This window comes from Sapajus apella, unplaced genomic scaffold (genome assembly GCF_009761245.1).
Source record: "Sapajus apella isolate SASKATOON/1434 unplaced genomic scaffold, GSC_monkey_1.0 scaffold188, whole genome shotgun sequence".
Taxonomy (NCBI): Eukaryota; Metazoa; Chordata; class Mammalia; order Primates; family Cebidae; genus Sapajus; species Sapajus apella.
The window spans coordinates 584308-602349 of NW_022437128.1; the positions used below are offsets into that span (position 1 = coordinate 584308).

The 18042-nt window shown below is 52.8% G+C and overlaps 3 protein-coding genes across 10 annotated transcripts; 1 reads left to right on the forward strand and 2 right to left on the reverse strand.

Moving 5' to 3' along the window:
• The first annotated feature begins 61 nt into the window (after positions 1-61).
• MPIG6B (megakaryocyte and platelet inhibitory receptor G6b) lies at positions 62-2069 on the forward strand. 5 transcript variants are annotated; one of them, XM_032269000.1, is made up of 6 exons: positions 62-162; positions 357-704; positions 861-951; positions 1289-1329; positions 1452-1550; positions 1682-2069. In XM_032269000.1, the coding sequence occupies exons 1-6, from the start codon at positions 102-104 to the stop codon at positions 1753-1755; spliced, it is 714 nt and encodes a 237-aa protein (XP_032124891.1). In that variant the 5' UTR covers positions 62-101; the 3' UTR covers positions 1756-2069. The 5 variants fall into 5 exon arrangements, with proteins under 5 accessions (XP_032124891.1, XP_032124890.1, XP_032124889.1 ...); XM_032268999.1 differs by having other exon boundaries at positions 1471-1550; XM_032268998.1 differs by having other exon boundaries at positions 78-162; positions 1268-1329.
• Positions 2070-3946: 1877 nt separating this feature from the next.
• Positions 3947-7927, reverse strand: DDAH2 (dimethylarginine dimethylaminohydrolase 2). 4 transcript variants are annotated; one of them, XM_032269007.1, is made up of 7 exons: positions 7525-7927; positions 6342-6697; positions 6118-6217; positions 5918-5991; positions 5641-5760; positions 4785-4934; positions 3947-4265 (listed from the first exon to the last, which is right to left on the reverse strand). In XM_032269007.1, the coding sequence occupies exons 2-7, from the start codon at positions 6636-6638 to the stop codon at positions 4149-4151; spliced, it is 858 nt and encodes a 285-aa protein (XP_032124898.1). In that variant the 5' UTR covers positions 6639-6697; positions 7525-7927; the 3' UTR covers positions 3947-4148. The 4 variants fall into 4 exon arrangements, with proteins under 4 accessions (XP_032124898.1, XP_032124894.1, XP_032124896.1 ...); XM_032269003.1 differs by having other exon boundaries at positions 6342-6701; XM_032269005.1 differs by lacking the exon at positions 7525-7927 and adding an exon at positions 7201-7494 and having other exon boundaries at positions 6342-6702.
• Positions 7928-8050: 123 nt separating this feature from the next.
• On the reverse strand, positions 8051-14768 carry CLIC1 (chloride intracellular channel 1). The gene is made up of 6 exons (XM_032269008.1): positions 14474-14768; positions 12498-12607; positions 12174-12299; positions 11901-12007; positions 10600-10781; positions 8051-8469 (listed from the first exon to the last, which is right to left on the reverse strand). Exons 1-6 carry the CDS (start codon positions 14510-14512, stop codon positions 8308-8310), a joined length of 726 nt encoding a protein of 241 aa, XP_032124899.1. The 5' UTR covers positions 14513-14768; the 3' UTR covers positions 8051-8307.
• Between the last annotated feature and the right edge of the window lie 3274 nt (positions 14769-18042).

Consider the following 18042-nt stretch of genomic DNA (forward strand, 5'->3'; position numbering starts at 1 on the left):
CCCCCCAGCTCCTCCTTTCTCCCCACCCCCAGCTTCCCTCTGGTTCCTTCCCCCCACCCCACGCTGATTAGCCCGCAGCCTCTCCTCACCACATCCCTACTATGGCTGTGTTTCTGCAGCTGTTACTGCTGCTGCACTCGAGGGCCCAAGGGAACCCTGAGGGTAAGTGAACCCTGGGAGAGTTGTGGTAGACTCAGAGGGGCTGAGGCAAGAAAGGGGGCGCCTAGCAGGGTGGGTTATGTGTGGGAAGATCCAAGATGGCTGGAGTGCAGAAGAGAGAAGAGAAAGAGGAGAAGGGATGGGGTGTCGTCTTGTCCTATGGACCTGCCCTAACCAGCGCCTCCGGCCTCCCCTAGCTTCTCTGGAGGGCCGCCCTGGGGACCGGGTGAATCTCTCATGCGTAGGAGTCTCTCACCCCATCCGCTGGGTCTGGGCGCCCAGCTTCCCGGCCTGCAAGGGCCTGGCCAAAGGACGCCGGCCAATCCTGTGGGCCTCTTCCGGCGGGACCCCCACCGTACCTCCCCTCCAGCCCTTCGTTGGCCGCCTACGCTCCCTGGAGTCTGGTATCAGGCGGCTGGAGCTCCTCTTGAGCGTGGGGGACTCGGGCACCTTTTTCTGCAAGGGCCGCCACGAGGATGAGAGCCGTACAGTGCTTCACGTGCTGGGGGACCGGGCCTATTGCAAGGCCCCGGGGCCTACCCACGGTAGGTCCAAGGCCTGTGAGTTCAAGGGTACTTAACTCCCACACAGACCCGTAGGAGGGAAGAGGGCCTTGGCTGGGGGTTCTTGAGTGGGAGAGCTGGCTCTCTGTCGTCATACTCCTGACCTCAGCATCCCTCCCCGCCACACCGTTCCCCCAGGCTCCATGTATCCCCAGCTCCTGATCCCGCTGCTGGGCGCTGGGCTGGTGCTGGGACTGGGAGTTTTGGGCCTCGTCTGGTGGCTGCACAGGTGAGCAAGAGCCTGGTTAAATGGTGAGTGACCAGAGGTGGAGGGGGCAGGACCAGAACCTTCGCGAAAGAAAGAGCTAGACCTAGAGCCCTTGCCCTGGGTTGGAGAGAATGGGAGAGGTGGAAGGTGGGAGGGAGGCCACTGGCTGGTGGGTGCAACCCCGCCAGAGGAGATGAGCCGGAAGCGTGAGCCTGGGCTGGACTATCTGTGGGGGCAGAGTCTAAGTTGTTTCCGGTCTGAGCCTTCAAGTTGCTGGACTGTCCTTGGCACCTGAGTTCCAGGAGAACCAGTAAGACAAGACTGGTGACTCTCGAAGACTCTTATATGTCCCTTACAGGCGCCTGCCCCCGCAGCCGATTAGACCACTCCCTAGATTTGGTGAGACTAACTCCACCCCATCTTCTTTCTCCTACATGCCCGCCCACTCCCCACCCCTCAGTTCCTGAGTCTGAGCCCTTGCTGGGAGCAGACTCGTTGGTCACCTTCTCTCCATCCTTCAGCTCTGTTCCCCCCACATAGCTCCACTTGTGAAAGCCGAGCCCCGGAGAGCAGTAAAGGAGGAAGAGCCCAAGATTCCAGGGGACCTGGACCAGGAACCGGTAAGGGCTTGGGGATGGAAAGGGGGCTGGCCAGAATGTCTGAGGAAAATGGACCAAAAAAAAAAAAAAAAGGCCTGAATCCCAAGGAAGACTGTGGAGACCATCTTGTCTTCCTCTCCTTCCCCCTCCAGAGCCTTCACTATGCGGATCTGAACCATCTGGCCCTCAGCAGGCCCCGACGGCTGTCCACAGTGGACCCCGCTGATGCTTCCACCGTCTATGCAGTTGTAGTTTGAAGGGAAGCCCTTACTCCAAACCTCCCAAGCTGGGAGCTCCCAGCTCCCCAAAATCCCTCTCCCCTCCCTGATCCCTCACCTGGAAGAGGAAGGCACCATGGTATAGAAATAAGTGCTAGACTGGAAGTCGGGAGACCTGGGTGCTAGGCTGTCTCTGCCACTGATGTTACTCCTAAACTTACTCCCATGTCTCCCATAACCTTCATGTCTCCCTCACCACCGGTGTCCCCTCTATACCCAGTCAAGCCCTATCTCCTATCTTAAGACATCAGTAACTCCCAGACAGTTGCCTTATCTCTTCCCTTCCTTCACTGTCAAGATTTGGAACCAGGGGCACACACCTGCCTCTTCCATTTTCTTCTCCTTCACTCTATCCCCACTGCTCATCTGTCGAAATTGCCTATCTGCTCTCCACAAGGTTGCCAATGGCGTCCTAATAGCCACACCCAGTAGACATTTTTAGCATTCATCTGGTTTAACCTCTGATTACTCCATTCTTTAAACTGTTTTTCTTTGCTGCTGGTGTTTTCTTTTTGGACTCCTTCCTTGCTCCATATCCCCACAGTACTTACTCCCCACCATTCTAGGTTTGTTCCTTTCTCCTCCTTTCTCCTCTTCTAGCACACTGTCATCCAGTCAGTCCTCAGCCCCTACCTCTGCAAATGACACCCAGAACACTCTCTGGCTCAGATCTCAGATTTGGGATTAATGAACTTCCCCTTAGACATTCTGCCTGACTGGCCTCAGGCATTTTTGCTCTCTGGATGTCAAACCTAACTCATTGTGATCTCTGAAGCCACTCACTTAATTCTCCTCTGCATTCTCTCCTTAACAACCCAGCTGCAGGCAGGGCACGGTGGCTCATGCCTGTAATCCCAGCACTTTGGAAGTCCGGGGTGGGCAGATCATGAGGTCAGGAGATTGATGCCATCCTGGCCAACATGGTGAAACCCCGTCTCTACTAAAAATACAAAAATTAGCTGGGCGTGGTGGCACTTGCCTGTAATCCCAGCTACCTGGGAGGCTGAGGCAGGAAAATTGCTTGAACCAGGGAGTTGGAGGTTGCAGTGAGCCGAGATCCCAGTTGCCCATCCCAGAAACTAGGAGTCATGCAGGCCTCCTTCTTCTCTCACTCCCACACAATGAGCCATCAAATCCAGTCTTTCTATCTTAACATCACTGTCAAACCCACACTCTAATCCATGCCCAGTACTGCCATGTGAATGTACTCTCCTCACTTCCTTCCTAGAATACCCATAGCCCCACCTCACCCTCCTACCCTTGCTTTCCTCCCTAAAGTCAGGAAGGTCCTCCTCAAGAGATAACTGCTCCTGACAGCCATATTACAGAACTGAAGTACTCTCCTTAGCTTCAGCTCTGTGCCCATGTGCCCTGGCTTTGGATACAAGGTACTACAGCACTTTGTCCATTCTCCAGGCTTATTTCTATCATTCCACATGCACATCTTAGAAAATGCCAGCCTCAGAGAATTCTCTCTAGCCCCAAAATGTCTTTGCCCAGTGCAATTCCTTCTTCCTGTATTACCCCTTTCCCTCCTCCACACTACCTGCCTGGCTAATTCTTATTTATCCTCAGTTCAAGTATGGCCTTTTCTGGGAAGCTGACCCTTCTTGCCCACTTTTGCATACACTTTGATGCCCGAGGACACAACTCCCTTATTTCCCACATAGAAAGAGCCTCTTGTAAATTGTTCCATTACAACCTGTACTTCAGTTTCTAAGAAATTTGCACGTACTGTGAGCCCCCTCAACATCAGGAGACTGACCCTTTGGATGTCATTGCTAAGCCTCAGTAAATGAATGAATGAAAATGAATGCCCCTGGAAGTGTCATTTCTTTTTCTTTATCAAATAGGGGTGGACTGGTAATCTACCAGTCTCTGAATCATCTGGCATTTAGATAAATTCAGTGAGTGATCCACCCATATACTCTCTTCTCTGCCCTGGACACATTTCCCATGATAGACATTCTGTCTTGTCCATCGTGTGCCCAAGCACCTATGACATGGTTGGGCAATGAGTTGGTAAGTGCCTAACAAGTTTTTTGAATGAGAGGCCTTCTTCCCTGCACTGACCCCAACCTCAGGTTTCATCCCTGCCCTATCCCTTTGCCCCAGTAAAACACCAGTCACAGCCCAGTCTAAAAGATCAATTCTATTTTATTGGTTCTGGGAGGGAGGACTCACCCAGTGGACCCTATCCTTTTCCCCACACTCTGCCCTCCCCCCATATTGAGGCTCTCTCCCCACTACTGCCTACTCAGCATTCTCTATCTAACCCTCCTTCCCCTTCTACTCCCTATACTGTCCTACCCTTGGCCAGCAGGACCCCAAGGCCAGGCACTCAGCTGTGGGGGCGTGTGCTGAGCACCAAGCAGAGGGAGCTGAGCCCAGCGCCAGCCTTCTCCAGTTCTGAGCAGGACACAGGTACCAGGGTGACATCAGAGAGCTTCTGCAGTGCCTGCACAGGGAGGATATATTATATTATATGTACTTACAAAGTACTTCATGGCTGAGCCTTCAATGATATAAAAATTAATTAGTTACTCAGGGAATAGTTTAAGATTAGAATTTCAGCTTTGGGTGTTGATGGTAGAATTAGATATTCTTTCCCTGATTGTCCTGGGGAATAGGTACTCTCCATTTCTGGTTTACAAGACTGGGGTATTAAATTATACTACAAGGACGTTTATCATTTAAGTAGTTTGTTTTCGATTAAAGCAGAGAGGGGAATTAGGGTAATAATAATAAGGAAATATATAATGGATGCGGTTTGGCCAACAGTTACAAAGGGGTATATTTACAAAGGAGTGGGTAGAGGGGAGTAAGACCTCGAGGCCAGAGCCAGGCCACTCTTCCAGCCAGCTCAGAGTGGCCCCACGCAGGCTTCTAGAGAAGGCACCCTTCCTCCCTCCCCCAGGAAAGCCTGAAACTCTTTTCTCTGATGGTGCTTGGTGTTGGAGTTTCTGCCCTCCCTCACCTCCTGGCTGTTGGGCAGGTCCCCACCTCCACGGTGCAGGAGGAAAGGGGGCACACCAGGTAACCCAGGACGAAGAAAGAGACAGTCAGCAGCTGCGTCATCTGGGAGGGTCAGGGAGGCATATGGGTGATCTGTCAGCACTGCCATTGCCTGGAGGAAAGAGGAAGTATTGGAGTCTCAGAACCTCTCCACAAGTGAGTCTGCCTGCTCAACCACCACTAAGAGCTGGGGACAGACTGACATTTGTGGAATAATAATGACAGCAAGCACGTAGGGCTTACTATGTCAGACATTAAGTATTTTAGCTACCTTTGCTAATTTCCATCTTGGAATCACCTGCAGTTATTTTCAACCCCCTACCCTTCCCCAGTCCCTCCCCTCATCTGTCCTCTCCATTCTTAGAGTCACAGTTTAGGTGCCACCTTTGGGGTTTCCTAAAACTCTGAAAGAGCAAATTAATCACCCCTTTTCCCAGTCCCGCTTTTTTTTTTTTTTTTTTTTTTTGACAGAGTTTCACTCTTGTTACCCAGGCTGGAGTGCAATGGCGCGATCTCGGCTCACCGCAACCTCCGCCTCCTAGGTTCAGGCAATTCTCCTGCCTCAGCCTCCTGAGTAGCTGGGATTACAGGCACGCGCCACCATGCCCAGCTAATTTTTTGTATTTTTAGTAGAGACGGGGTTTCACCATGTTGACCAGGATGGTCTGTTTTAACTTCTTATTTACTCGTGTGTTTTTTCATATAAGATGGACAGCCCAATGAGGGCAGGGGTTGGGGCTAATTTCCTAAGCCTCCCAGCTCCCTACCTCCCAGGCCCAGAGTCGTGCCCACTTTCGTTGGTCCCTCCCCCTCCTCACCCTGACAGCCTTTTGGGCAGCGTCACTGCTGCCTGCCACAACAGTGCGAGGTCCCCCCATGCCGCAGAGACCGCGCAGGTGGGAAGGACCCGAGACTGGCACAGTGGAGACGGCGAAGTCCTAGGGAGAACGAGGGGAGGTATTCAGGGATGCGGGAGGGGCGATGAGATACCCTCAAATATAGGCTGCTCTCTGCCTCTCATTCCTCATCGGGCTCCTAGGCCCTTCCGACCCCCACCTGCACCCCGCTCCCTCCCTAGGCTGGTCCCTTCAGTACCCTGAACGTGTCCGCCACGATCTCAGCTCCTCGGTGATTGGTCCATTTGGAGAGGCCTACGAAAAACTCCCGGCCTGAGTCCGGGAGGCCACGGAGGTTTGAGGGCAGGAGTGAGTTGGAAACAAGGCTCGAGACAGCCGAGTCTCCCAAACTCTACTTCCCTGTGCCAAGACCCCAGGGTGCCGCCACCCCTGCCTCACCGGTGAAGAGAACGTCAGTGCCATCCAGTGTGGCGTTCTCGTCTCCTATTTCCACAATTCGGAGCCCCAGGTCCTGGAGGGCTTTGCGGACTCCATCGACCTTAGGGTAGGAGAAGAAGGCAGGGGGCTGAGACACCCCCGTCCCCAATTCTTCCCCAAAGCCCCGACATCCAGCTCCTCCTGCCCTTCCCCATACCACACCTGCGCCGCGGCGCTCACCTCACCTCTGGCCTACGAGCGGGGCTCCAGGGCCGCGTGATGAGGGCCGTGTCCCCTTGGATCACGGCCGTGTCACCAAGCAGCGGTCCCAGCGGCAACGACTCCTCAGGAGGCAGTTCTAGCAGCTGTAGCCCCAGTCGCTGCCTCAGTTTACCTCCCAGCACCCCGTGCTCCCTTTGAGCTTTGGCCAGATCCAGAGCGGGAAGGCCGGCCCCCGCACCTTCCCCAGACGCCAGGCTCTCTGGAACTCCCCGGATCAGGGCATGGGAGCAGCGGCCCAGCCCCTCCCCCGGCGTCCCCATCCCATCCACACAGACGCCCCTCCAACCGTTCGGATTTCTTAGTTTTCTTGTTTCTTCACCTGTACGGGAGAAGAAACAGAAAGGCGGGAGACAGAGAAAAAGACATGCAGACAAGGGCGTTGGGGGCTGTTAAGAGCGCCCAGGTCTTCCTCCTGCCATCTCTGGGCGCCCCTCCTACCCCGCCCCACCCCCTCTAGGCCTTCCTCCCCTGTCGACTCCACTCTACCCAGCACCCTCAGGAGTTAGATTCTTTAAGAGGAGTCTGAGGAACAAGGGTAGGCTCGCTAATCTCCAAAACACCTGTTGCCCCTGCTCGGGGGCTTCTTGAGGTCCCTGCCAGGCGCCTCTCTTGGCAGCCACTAGGATGCGCTCACTCCCCAAAAATGCAGCGGCCCCGCCCCCTTAACCCTCAGCTGCTCGCTACTGTAGGGACCTGAAGTCCGGCCCGGGACCCGCAGGGGCTATGGGACAGAAGGAGAAAGCTGGAGAATCAGGGGCTGGGGGATGGAAGTCCTGAATGCCCGAACGAGGGAGAGAGGGGGGCAGGGAGCGAGGAATTACAGCCTAAGGAGTTAAGCATCCTCTCTCCGCTCTGGCCGGTCAAGCTGCCCCTCGCGCGACCTAGTATAAACCAGACCAAGTCTCGGAGGACTGGGAGAGGTCTAAAACGAAATGCGAGGGGCGGGGAAACAGGGGGCGTGGTTCCGGGGAGCTGGCGCCACTCCCGGCTCCAGGACCCGGTCTCCCGTCTATGTCCCAAAGTCCACCCCGCCTAGCTCCGCGCCCAAATGCCGGCTCCCCATCCTCTCTGTCCGGTGCAGGCATGGGCCCGGCACCCCCAAACTCCGGCTCCCAAACGGTTCAGGTCTCCCCACCCAAGACTCACCTCCAGCGGCCACCCCCACTCCTGTCGTGCTGAGATCTCGGCTGGGGCCCCACCTCCCCGAGAACAGAGTTGGTGGAGAAGGGAGTCCCCGTCTTCAAGCTCGGGGACTGGGAGCTCACGCTTTTGGGGGGGTTCTATGGTAGGCGAGCTCACATACTACGATGGGGCGGGGGCGCGACGGTCTGGCGGCTCCGGGGCATTGTCTAAGCGGGACGGGGCGGGGCTTCTGCGGGCCACGCCCATTCCGCCCTGCTAAGCCTCGCCCATTCCACCCAGACTGCGCCCCCCTTGCCAGAAATCGGCACCGCCCAGCAAGGGCTGCCCAGGCCCACCCAGATCTGGCCGGCCCCGGCGGCGGGGCTGCAAAGGCCGCGTAGACCTCAGAACAGCGCTACGGCGGACCAGCAGGAAAAAATTGCAGACCCACCACAAACATCTCCCTTCTTAATTCCTGGCTTCTGCCCTGAGCTCAAGATCACTGACCCACCCCTCATTCCATGTCACCCACACTTCAACCCCCCTTTGTGTAAAAACACTTGATTTTTATTCCGTACTTTATTACTGAAATATGTTGTCCTACCCATCCCACCCCACAATAAAAATCTCACCCAGGCCCCCCATTTCTTTCCCTCATCCCCTCTTCCACCACACCATCCCAGAACAAGTGCTCCAGGATTCCCTTCCCACTGGCCATTTTGGAGTGTGTCCATTGGGCAGCAATGTGGAAACCACCAGGGCCTTTGTGGAGAAAAGGGAGGGGGTTGACGGAGTCCCACGAGGGGCTTATTTGAGGGCCTTGGCCACTTGCTCATAGGCGAGCTCAATTTCCTCATCATCTGGACAGGTGGAGGCGAATTCTTCCCGCTCGTAGGCATTGCTCAAGTACCGATGCACTCCCCGGAAGGCCTCAGGGATGGTGAATCCCCGGTATTTCTTACATACCACCTGAAGATGGGGAGAGAAGTGGGACCAACATATTAGCCCAGAGAAGCCACCTTGGCTGCGACACTGGCCTGTTCCTTCTCCCCAGCCTACATGATAAAACCAGCTCAAGCCCCCACTGTCTTGTACTGTCTTCAGCCCTCCTTTTCACATACTGAAATCCTGGCCTTTAATAACAACCATTTTTCTTGAGTTTTTAAAAGTTGAGATATAATTCACATATCATAAAATTCTCCTCTTGAATTTCCACAGTGACTTCCCCCCCCATACCTCTTCAGGCACTGAAGCAACTGACTTTTGTCTCTATTATTTTTCATCTGACTTTTTTTTTTTTGAGACTGAGTTTTTTTTTTTGAGACGGAGTTTCGCTCTTGTTACCCAGGCTGGAGTGCAATGGCGTGATCTCAGCTCACCACAACCTCCGCCTCCTGGGCTCAGGCAATTCTCCTGCCTCAACCTCCTGAGTAGCTGGGATTACAGGCACGCACCACCATGCCCAGCTAATGTTTTGTATTTTTAGTAGAGACGGGGTTTCACCATGTTGACCAGGATGGTCTCGATCTCTTGACCTCGTGATCCACCCGCCTCGGCCTCCCAAAGTGCTGGGATTACAGGCTTGAGCCACCGCGCCCGGCTCATGAGACTGAGTCTTGCTCTGTCTCCAGGCTGGAGGGCAATGGCGCGATCTTGGCTCACTGCAACCTCTGCCTCCCAGGTTCAAGCAATTCTCCTCCTCGGCCTCCCGAGTAGCTAGGATTACAGGTGCCTACCACCATGAGTGGCTAATTTTTGTATTTTTATTAGAGACGGGGTTTCACCATGTTGGCCAGGCTGGTCTCCAATTCCCAACCTCAGGTGATCTGCCCACCTCAGCCTCCCAAACTGTTGGGATTACAGGTGTGAGCCACCATCTGACTTTTCATCATATATTCATGGGGTTTTTTTTTCTGGTTTTTTTTTTTCTTTTTTTTTTTTTTGAGACGGAGTCTGGCTCTGTCACCCAGGCTGGAGTGCAAGTGGCGCAATCTCAACTCACTGCAATCTCCACCTCCCAGGTTCAAGTGATTCTCCTGCTTCAGCCTCCTGAGTAGCTGGGACTACAGGCACGTGCCACAATTCCCGGCTAACCGTGTTAGCCAGAATGGTCTTAATCTCCTGACCTCATGATCTGCCTGCCTCGACCTCCCAAAGTGTGGGGATTACAGGCGTGAGGCACCATTCCTAACCTTCATCATATATACTTAACTTTCATGTGAATATTTTATTGTCTCAGATTTCAACCCTTTGAGAGCAAGGACCAATCACTATACACTTGTGTATCTTTCATGCTTAGTACATAGATGTTCACTACACAGTAGTGTGGCAGACTGACGTCAGGCCCATGTTGCACAAACTAAACCATAGCTTTGAGGCTATGACAAAAACATGAGAATCAGCAGTTTTGATCTTCAAGAGGAAGTGAAGACTGAAGCTATAAAGAAAGTTAAAGCTTTGACTTTAGGAAAAGCCTGCTCTATGTAATCTGGGAATTTGGCAGTGATACCGAGACAGGAAGAGCATTCTTCAAAAGTAATCATGGGATGTATTCCTCTTGGCCAGTCTCTTTGCACCCATGGCTTATATCATGGAATATAATTATCTTAACCAGTGGTCTTGCCAGCAATGACTGCCACAAAGGACTGGGGTGGTGTCTGCCATTGGTAGCAATCTATGAAAACCACCCTAAGAAAGAAGCTGTCTTTGCCGGGCGCGGTGGCTCAAGCCTGTAATCCCAGCACTTTGGGAGGCCGAGGCGGGTGGATCACGAGGTCAAGAGATCGAGACCATCCTGGTCAACATGGTGAAACCCTGTCTCTACTAAAAATACAAAAAATTAGCTGGGATGGTGGCACGTGCCTGTAATCCCAGCTACTCAGGAGGCTGAGGCAGGAGAATTGCCTGAACCCAGGAGGCGGAGGTTGCGGTGAGCCGAGATCGCGCCATTGCACTCCAGCCTGGGTAACAAGAGCGAAACTCCGTCTCAAAAAAAAAAAAGAAGCTGTCTTTAGAGTGGTTGTCAGGGGAAGCCCATGTTTGAGCTCCTTACAGAGCCAATCCCAGTGGTCATCCTTTCCTCCCATAATAACCACACACCTGTACTATGTGTAGCTTTGGCAGCAGGTTACAATCAGCCAGGGTGAGCTCATTGCCATCCAGAAACTTCCTCTGAGAGATGCCCTCATCTTCAGCACTGGTTTCATCTACTTCTTCTGGGAGGGGGGATGTTAAGTAATTGTCTAAAACCTTCAGGGCTTTCAGGAGTCCCTTCTCCAGATCTGTGCAAGAGAGGGAATTGATTAGAACTTCAGGAAAAGATTGACATAATCTGAGAAGGCCCACTGGGTGTGGATACTTATGGTGAGTCCAAAATAATAATAGCTAACACTCATGTAGTTACTTTCCTATGTGTTATTCTAAGCATTTTCCATTTTATTTAATTCTTTTTAGATGGAATCTCGCTTGATTGCCCAGGCTGGAGTGCAGTGGCATGATCCCAGCTCACTGCAACCTCTGCCTCCCAGATTCAAGTGATTATCCTGCCTCAGCTTCCTAAGTAGCTTCAATTACAGGTGCCTGCCAAAACACATGGATAATTTTTGTATTTTTTTTTTTAGTAGAGACCAGCCATGTTGACCAGGGTGGTCTCCAACTCCTAACCTCAAGTGATCTGCTCCCCTCGGCCTCCCAAAGCGAGCACTTTACATTTTAAAAACTCATTATCACTAGGCACGGTGACTCATGCCTGTAATCCCAGCACTTTGGGAGGCTGAGGTGGGTGGATCACCTGAGGTTAGGAGTTCGAGACCAGCCTGGCCAATATGGTGAAACCCCGTCTCTACTAACTACAAAAATTAGCTGGGCGTGGTGACACACATCTGTAATCCCAGCTACTTGAGAGGCTGAGGCAGGAGAATCACTTGAACTGGGAGGCAGAGGCTGCAGTGAGCCAAGATCATGCCACTGCACTCCAGCCTGGGCAACAGAGTGAGACTTGATCTCAAAAAAAATTTTTTTTGGATCTGGAAATGGACTTACAGAAAGGTGAAATGAATGCTTAAAGTTATACAGCTAGTTGGATTTGTACTCAGGTAGTCTGGATGTAGAGTGATGACTGTTCTTAAGCACAACTCTATTCTGCCAGAAAATAGGCCAGCAACCAACTAATGTCCCCAATGGGGCAGAAGAGGCTAGGGGACAAATGAGAAAGGTTTAAAAGTCTTGGACAATGAAACTTCAGGGAAATATAGAGGTAAAGGAAAAATGGGAAGCTGGGGGAGATTTACCAACATCTGTTTCATCTCCCTATATCTGAACTTCCAGGTGTCCCTAATGTCTCCCACCCACTGGGTCCTCTCTTCCTCCCAGGACCCAAGCCTCTGACCCACAAGACTCACTGTCATTGAGTGCTGGGTTTGAATTCTTGATGTAGGCAGAAAATTTGGCAAATATGTCCAGCCCCGCTGTGTTGGACTCAGGGTTCAGAGCTGCCAGCTTGGGGTACCTGAAAGCCAATGGGAAAAATGAGGTAAGATGTCTTCCTGGGAGGAAGCTCAGCTAGCTCCCCTGCCCCAGCCCCACCATCACCTCTGTTTTCCATTTCTGCAAACTGTCTGTTTCCTAAAATCTCCCTGTGCTGCAACCTCTCCCTTTTCTGAGTGTCCCCATACCTGGGAGGGCATAGCACTGCCTCCAGAAATTCCTCAATCTTGTTGGTGTCTGTGTGCACTTCAGTGCCATACAGCAGGAATGGGAGCTGCCCTCCTGGGCACAGCTTCTGCACTGTCTCGGTCCGCCTGGAGAAAGGGCCAGGCATCAGGACTGGAAATGGGCGTCAGGGAGAACCAGAAAGTGGAGATGGAGGGATGGAGGATAAGAAATGGACTCCAAGGAGGAGGGCAAAAATATTCAAGATAGAAGGACTCAGGTGGGTGAGTGTGTGTTTGCACACATGTGTACACAAGGGGTGTTTTGAGGAACAGAAGCAGGCCTACCTCTTGGTGTCAACTGTAGTAACGTTGAAGGTGACTCCCTTGAGCCACAGGACCATGAACAGTCTCTGGGAGAAGGGGCAGTTCCCAATCTTGGCCCCATCACTGCCAGCCTGAAAAGCAACCCCAGCCCAAGGTTATGCCTGGTGCACCCCACCCACCCCCAGGCCAGTCTCTGCACTCCCACTCCCAGATCAGCTGCTTTCTGCCTAGTCATGACACATACACTGTCCCCTCACTATGGACTCTTTGCCCTTGGGCCTGGGTCAAACCTAAAGCAGATCGATGGGAAATTTTTTTGCAAAGGCAGGCTTCTGGTTCCCCAGAGACTGAGGACAGTGAGAGGGAGGCAGAGGGAAGAGGTCCTGGAGAACTTGGAGGATCTGAATCCTACCCTAGAAAGGGAAGTGTGTGGAAATTCAGTGAGGCCAGAAGCCTGGATTTCTGGGTTCCTGAAGGAAGCAGATTCTCTAGACAGGACAGGTTTGGGAGCCAGAGCTCTAGAGATGTGGAGGGCCCTACAGAGGGGGATTGCCCTCTAATTAGCAAGTGGTGACCTCATTGGCCCAAGGGACACCTCCCCCTAAGCTGAGGATGATTCATCTCTCTGTCTCTGGCCTCAGCAGCTTCCTTCCTGTCAAGGAAGTGGGGGAAGGGACCTGTGAGGATGAGGCCTGGGCAGCTAAGGCTACCCGCCCCCCAACCCGCTGCCAGGGTCTCCCAGCACAATTCCTCTTACTGCAGATAACCATCCTCTCACAGGACACAGGGCCAGAATCTCTGCGGCACAGCCTCACCCAGGAGTAAAAATAGCCCCAGAGGCCAGTGTGAGAGTGAGGTGGGGACCACACCTAAGGGGGCGGACCCAGGCACGCTCCGACTTCCCCGGCCCAGGGAGAGGGAATGGCTGCCCAAGACACCCAAGCAGAAGGGAGAGGGAGACACAGGCAGAGATACAAAGATGAGAGGAACAAAAGGGTCCCGGGAAGTGGAAAGAAAGGCAGCAGGAAAGTGAAGGGTGGGGAGACATTCGTGCCAACAGGGAGACACAAACGGAGCAGGGAGAAGAGGACGCAGTTACAGAAGGGAGGGAGGGGCACAGACAGGAGGTCCCGAGGCTGGGAAAAGAATGCAGCAGCGGTCGGGAGGGAAGCAGCCGCTAGAGTAGGAGGGGAGCCAGGCCGAGAAGCCTGCCGCCTGCAGTTTTGGTACCCAAATGCCATAGGACCATCTCTCCTCACCCACACCCGAAGAGAGCGGAGAGAGTTGAGGCAAATCTCCTACTTCTCCAACCATCCCAAAATGCCCTAATCGAGCTCTCCTTCCGCCTGATCTCTCTCCCACCCGTCCTAGTGGTAGCTACGTTAAACTCACGTCTCCTTGCCACCTCCCCTTCTCTCCCTTTCCCCAGACCGGGGGATATTCGATACCACCCCACCACCTCTCCAGCTCTGCTTTTTGAACTCCAATCCCAGTCTCTGGCTTTGTTCCACCCCTCCAAAGCGTCCCAGTGTACTTGCTCTCACTCTCAGGCCTCCCTCAACACACCCAGCCACACACACACACCCCTCCCCTACTACGCTACTCACCCTCAGATCTTATAGGGCCACATGTCCTAGCCGAGGTTCCCCTCTGTCCTTTCTAAACTCTGCTGGGCCCCCACTGTCCCTTCATCAGCTCTCCCCCCCCCACCCCGCACTGCAGTCTCACTTTTGGGAATTATTTTTCTCTAATTCCCTTCCTTTAGGTTGCTAGAAACTTGCACTTTTACAAACTTTTCAGAGTTGATTCTAGAATTCTTATTACCTGCTAACAAGTTAAGGTCTTCCCCTCCCAAAACCACCCTTGAACCAAAGAGTGCACGTGGGATTCGGGTGGGAGTCAAGGAGGGAAGGGATTGGGGAGTTAAGGCTGAACCGGGGGAAAGGTGAGAGCTGGCTTCCAGGAATTTGGGTGGCTGAGGAGAGAAGTGTTCTTACCTTCACGAACAATTCGACCGGCGGTTGTTCTTCAGCCATGGTTGCGTCGGGGACCAGGAAGTGGCCGTCGCTGGGGGAACTGGGAGGGGCTGGGGCTGGGGAAGGCGGGTCTCACACTCAGGGATTCTCTCCCCTAGACCCAGGGCTGTCCCTTCAGCGCCACACAAGCCCAATCAGACCCTGTTTGTTCTCAGACTCCCCACCAGCCCAACGCACCCCACACCCAGCTCCTCCAGCTCGGTCCCCTCCCGGGCTGGATCAGAGAGCCGCTGACTCACCGACCGGCCCCGCCCTGAACCTGGGGAGGGGACTGGAGGGGGGCGGGGCTCGACGAGGTAGGGAGTGGGTCCGGAGGGAGAATCCTCGGATCTCCCACCGGATGGGGATGGGAGTGTTACGGAGGAGTCCTGAAAACCTTGTTTCTCCGATATCTCCTGAACACAGGACTTTTTTCTGCCTCAGTTTCCCTGCTTCATTAATTTGAGTATAACCCGACTGACCCTCATACAAAAAACGACACTAACAGCTTGGGAACACCCATGAAGATCCAGGGATGGGGTCTTAGAATGAAAGGTGGTCGTTTAATCCTTCTGCATTTCTTCTGGATGCCAATCCAAATTCTGGGTTGCCCGGGCTGTAGTCTGAGAGAAGAACTTGGAAGTGGAAGTCTGGGATTGGGAATAGGAACCGTTAGCTGTGCAGCCTGGGATTAGGGAAGAGGTGATGCCAGCACTCCCTGAGCTGCCCAGATGGTGTGTCTCAGTAGGTCCTGTGCCCCTGGTCACAGTCTAGTGTCCCTGGGCCCAGCTCAGCACTAGGACTTCCCTAAGAGTTGCAGTCCTTGTGGCCTAGACTTGGGATCGAAGTAGAGTTAGGGGCTGGGCGGGGTGGCTCACGCCTGTAATCCCAGCACGTTAGGAGGCCAAGGCGGGTGGATCACTTGAGGTCAGGGGTTTGAGACCAGCCTGGCCAACACGGCGAAACCCCGTCTCTACTAAAATACAAAAATTTGCCGGGCGTGGTGGTAGGCACCTGTAATCCCAGCTACTCAGGAGACTGAGGCAGGAGAATTGCTTGAACCTGGGAGTTGAAGTTGGCAGTGAGCCGAGTTGGTGCCTGGGTAACAAGAGCAAAAGTCCGTCTCAAAAAAATGAAAAAGAAAGTAGAGTTAGAGATGATAGGGATGGGAAGGGAGATGACCTAATCTTGTGCTAAGGAAACAAGAAGCTGAGGCAAGGGGCTTTGTTGCAGGGGGATGTCTATTCCTATAGCTTAGTCAGCTTTGCGCTTCCACTTATCCTTCCTATTGGGGCCCATTCCTGTGCCCTTTGTCCTCTTCTCACTGACAGGTTGCCTTGGAGATGGGGCAGAGGGGTGGGATTATCATGGCCCTGGGATAGAGCTGCTGCAATCCTGAGGTATGTGTGTGGGGGATGGGGTAGGGGTATTGTTAGCTGGTCCTGACATGGGGATAAAGCAAAGATCGGACAGAATAGTGTGAGTGGAGTCCTTGGGGACACCTAAATAAACAGGGAGGCCACAGGAAGAGCAGCTCTCTCCTCAGTAACCTTGATTTCTATTAAACGTTTTATGATCTGCTGAAAAATAGCCCCAGAATTCCAGCCTCCATATCCTGAATTTCTCTCCTGTCCAATCATCTCTTCTCTTTCTTCCTCGTCACTCTCTGTCTAACAAAAGAACTACAGTTCCAGAAAACCATGGTGGAGTACAACACAGAAGCAAAATAGGGCTTGGCTGGCGTGGTGGCTTACGCCTGTAATCCAGCACTTTGGGAGACTCAAGAGGGCGGATCACGAGGTCAGGAGTTCGAGACCAGCCTGACCACACCGTGAAACCCCGTCTCTACTAAAAATACAAAAATTAGCTGGGCGTGGTGGTGTGTGCCTGTAATCCCAGCTACTCAGGAGACTGAGGCAGGAGAATCCCCTGAACCCAGAAGGCGGAGGTTGCAGTGAGCCGAGATCTCGCCACTGCATTCCAGCCTGGGCAACAGAGCGAGACTCCGTCTCAAAAAAGAAAACAAACAAACAAACAAACAAAATAAACAGGGCTTGAAACTTAAAGAAAGGGAGAGACTTAGGGGAGGAGTGGGGTGGAGTGACGTGATGTGTTGCTGGAAACCAGCAGTTGGTGGTTTCCTCTTGTGCTTCCTCTTCTGTGGGTTTCCTCCTGCCTGTGGGAGGGCCTTTTTCTCTCCCAATAGAAGGGCTATCTTTTGGTGTTCATTCCCTTGAACTGTAATGTCCTGTAAGGATATAGAATGACTCCATGACTGTGTGTGTGTATGTGAATCCCCTCCACGGTGACCCTCAAAATCTGCACACAGGACCCCTTCCCACTGAGGGGAGGAGATCAAAGCAGCTCTACTTCTCAGGGTCCTCTCCTGTTCCAACTGGTCTGTGTCCAAAAGAAACCTTATGTAAATGGAGCCAGCTTGAGGATCAAACAGGTTTGGCAGCCTCTCTTTTCTCTCCTACCGCTTTATAGCTACAGCTGCCTTGATACCAATATTGACTTTGGCTGGCTGGCATGACTACCCCATCATGCCTTAATTTACCAAGTGACAGGCAAGGATGCCCTCTCCTGGAACCATCCAGCAGAGCCTCCCTCATGGATTTGAGGCCAGGGCTGCCCCTCAAATCCTGCATCAGAGGTTTCCCTCCATCTTACCTCCTTGTCCCTGCATTTCTTCTATTTCAGTATCTCCTCTTTCCCTCTCTGGGCTTCTTTCCACTCCCTCCCCTTCCTGGGCTTGGTAAACCAGTCCCTAATCTCTTCACACCCCAGATTGGAAGGTGGGTCCCTCCCTGACACTCCCCAGATCTGTCACCAACCTCCTCCAAGTTTCTATAGCTTCATTGCTCAACAAATTTGCCAGGGGTAACCATTAACCCAGCTCTTAACTCTGTTCCCCCACCTTTCTTGCTGGAGGGGATGTTCCAACTACTGGGTAGCACAGCTAGGTCATCTCACCCTCACCGTCGTTCCTAACTTCTTGAGTTGGGGGGCTGGGGAGGACTCTCCCCATCTCAGGGTAGTGAGAACAAAGCTGGGGAGGATGGTGCATTTTAAGGGATTATATATATACATATTTCTCTCTCATAACTTCACTCCCAACACACACAAACACACACACACACACACACACACACATACATGCACAAATAAGCTTTATGGAGCAGGGACTTCATTATGTTCACCGCTTTGAGTCCATGCCCTGGTCCAGAATAGGCACTAAATAAATAGTTGCTGAATGCATGAATGATACCTCTCTGTATTCAGGGGTGTGCAGATGTGCAAAGGGGTATGGGCATATCCCAATAGGGAGGGGTGTGGTGTTCAGAACTACTTGTCTCTGCCAGAATTTGGTGTATTTCAAATGCTTCCACCTCCACTTGAGGGGTTTAAATAATAAATTAGGCCCCGTTGTGCCATTATGGGGGTGGTCATACCCTGCACCCAGAAAACAGACAAGGTAGCGCTGAGACAGGAGTCTTGCTTATTTCCTCTTATTTATTTGAAACACCGCTCAAGTAGATCTTACTTTG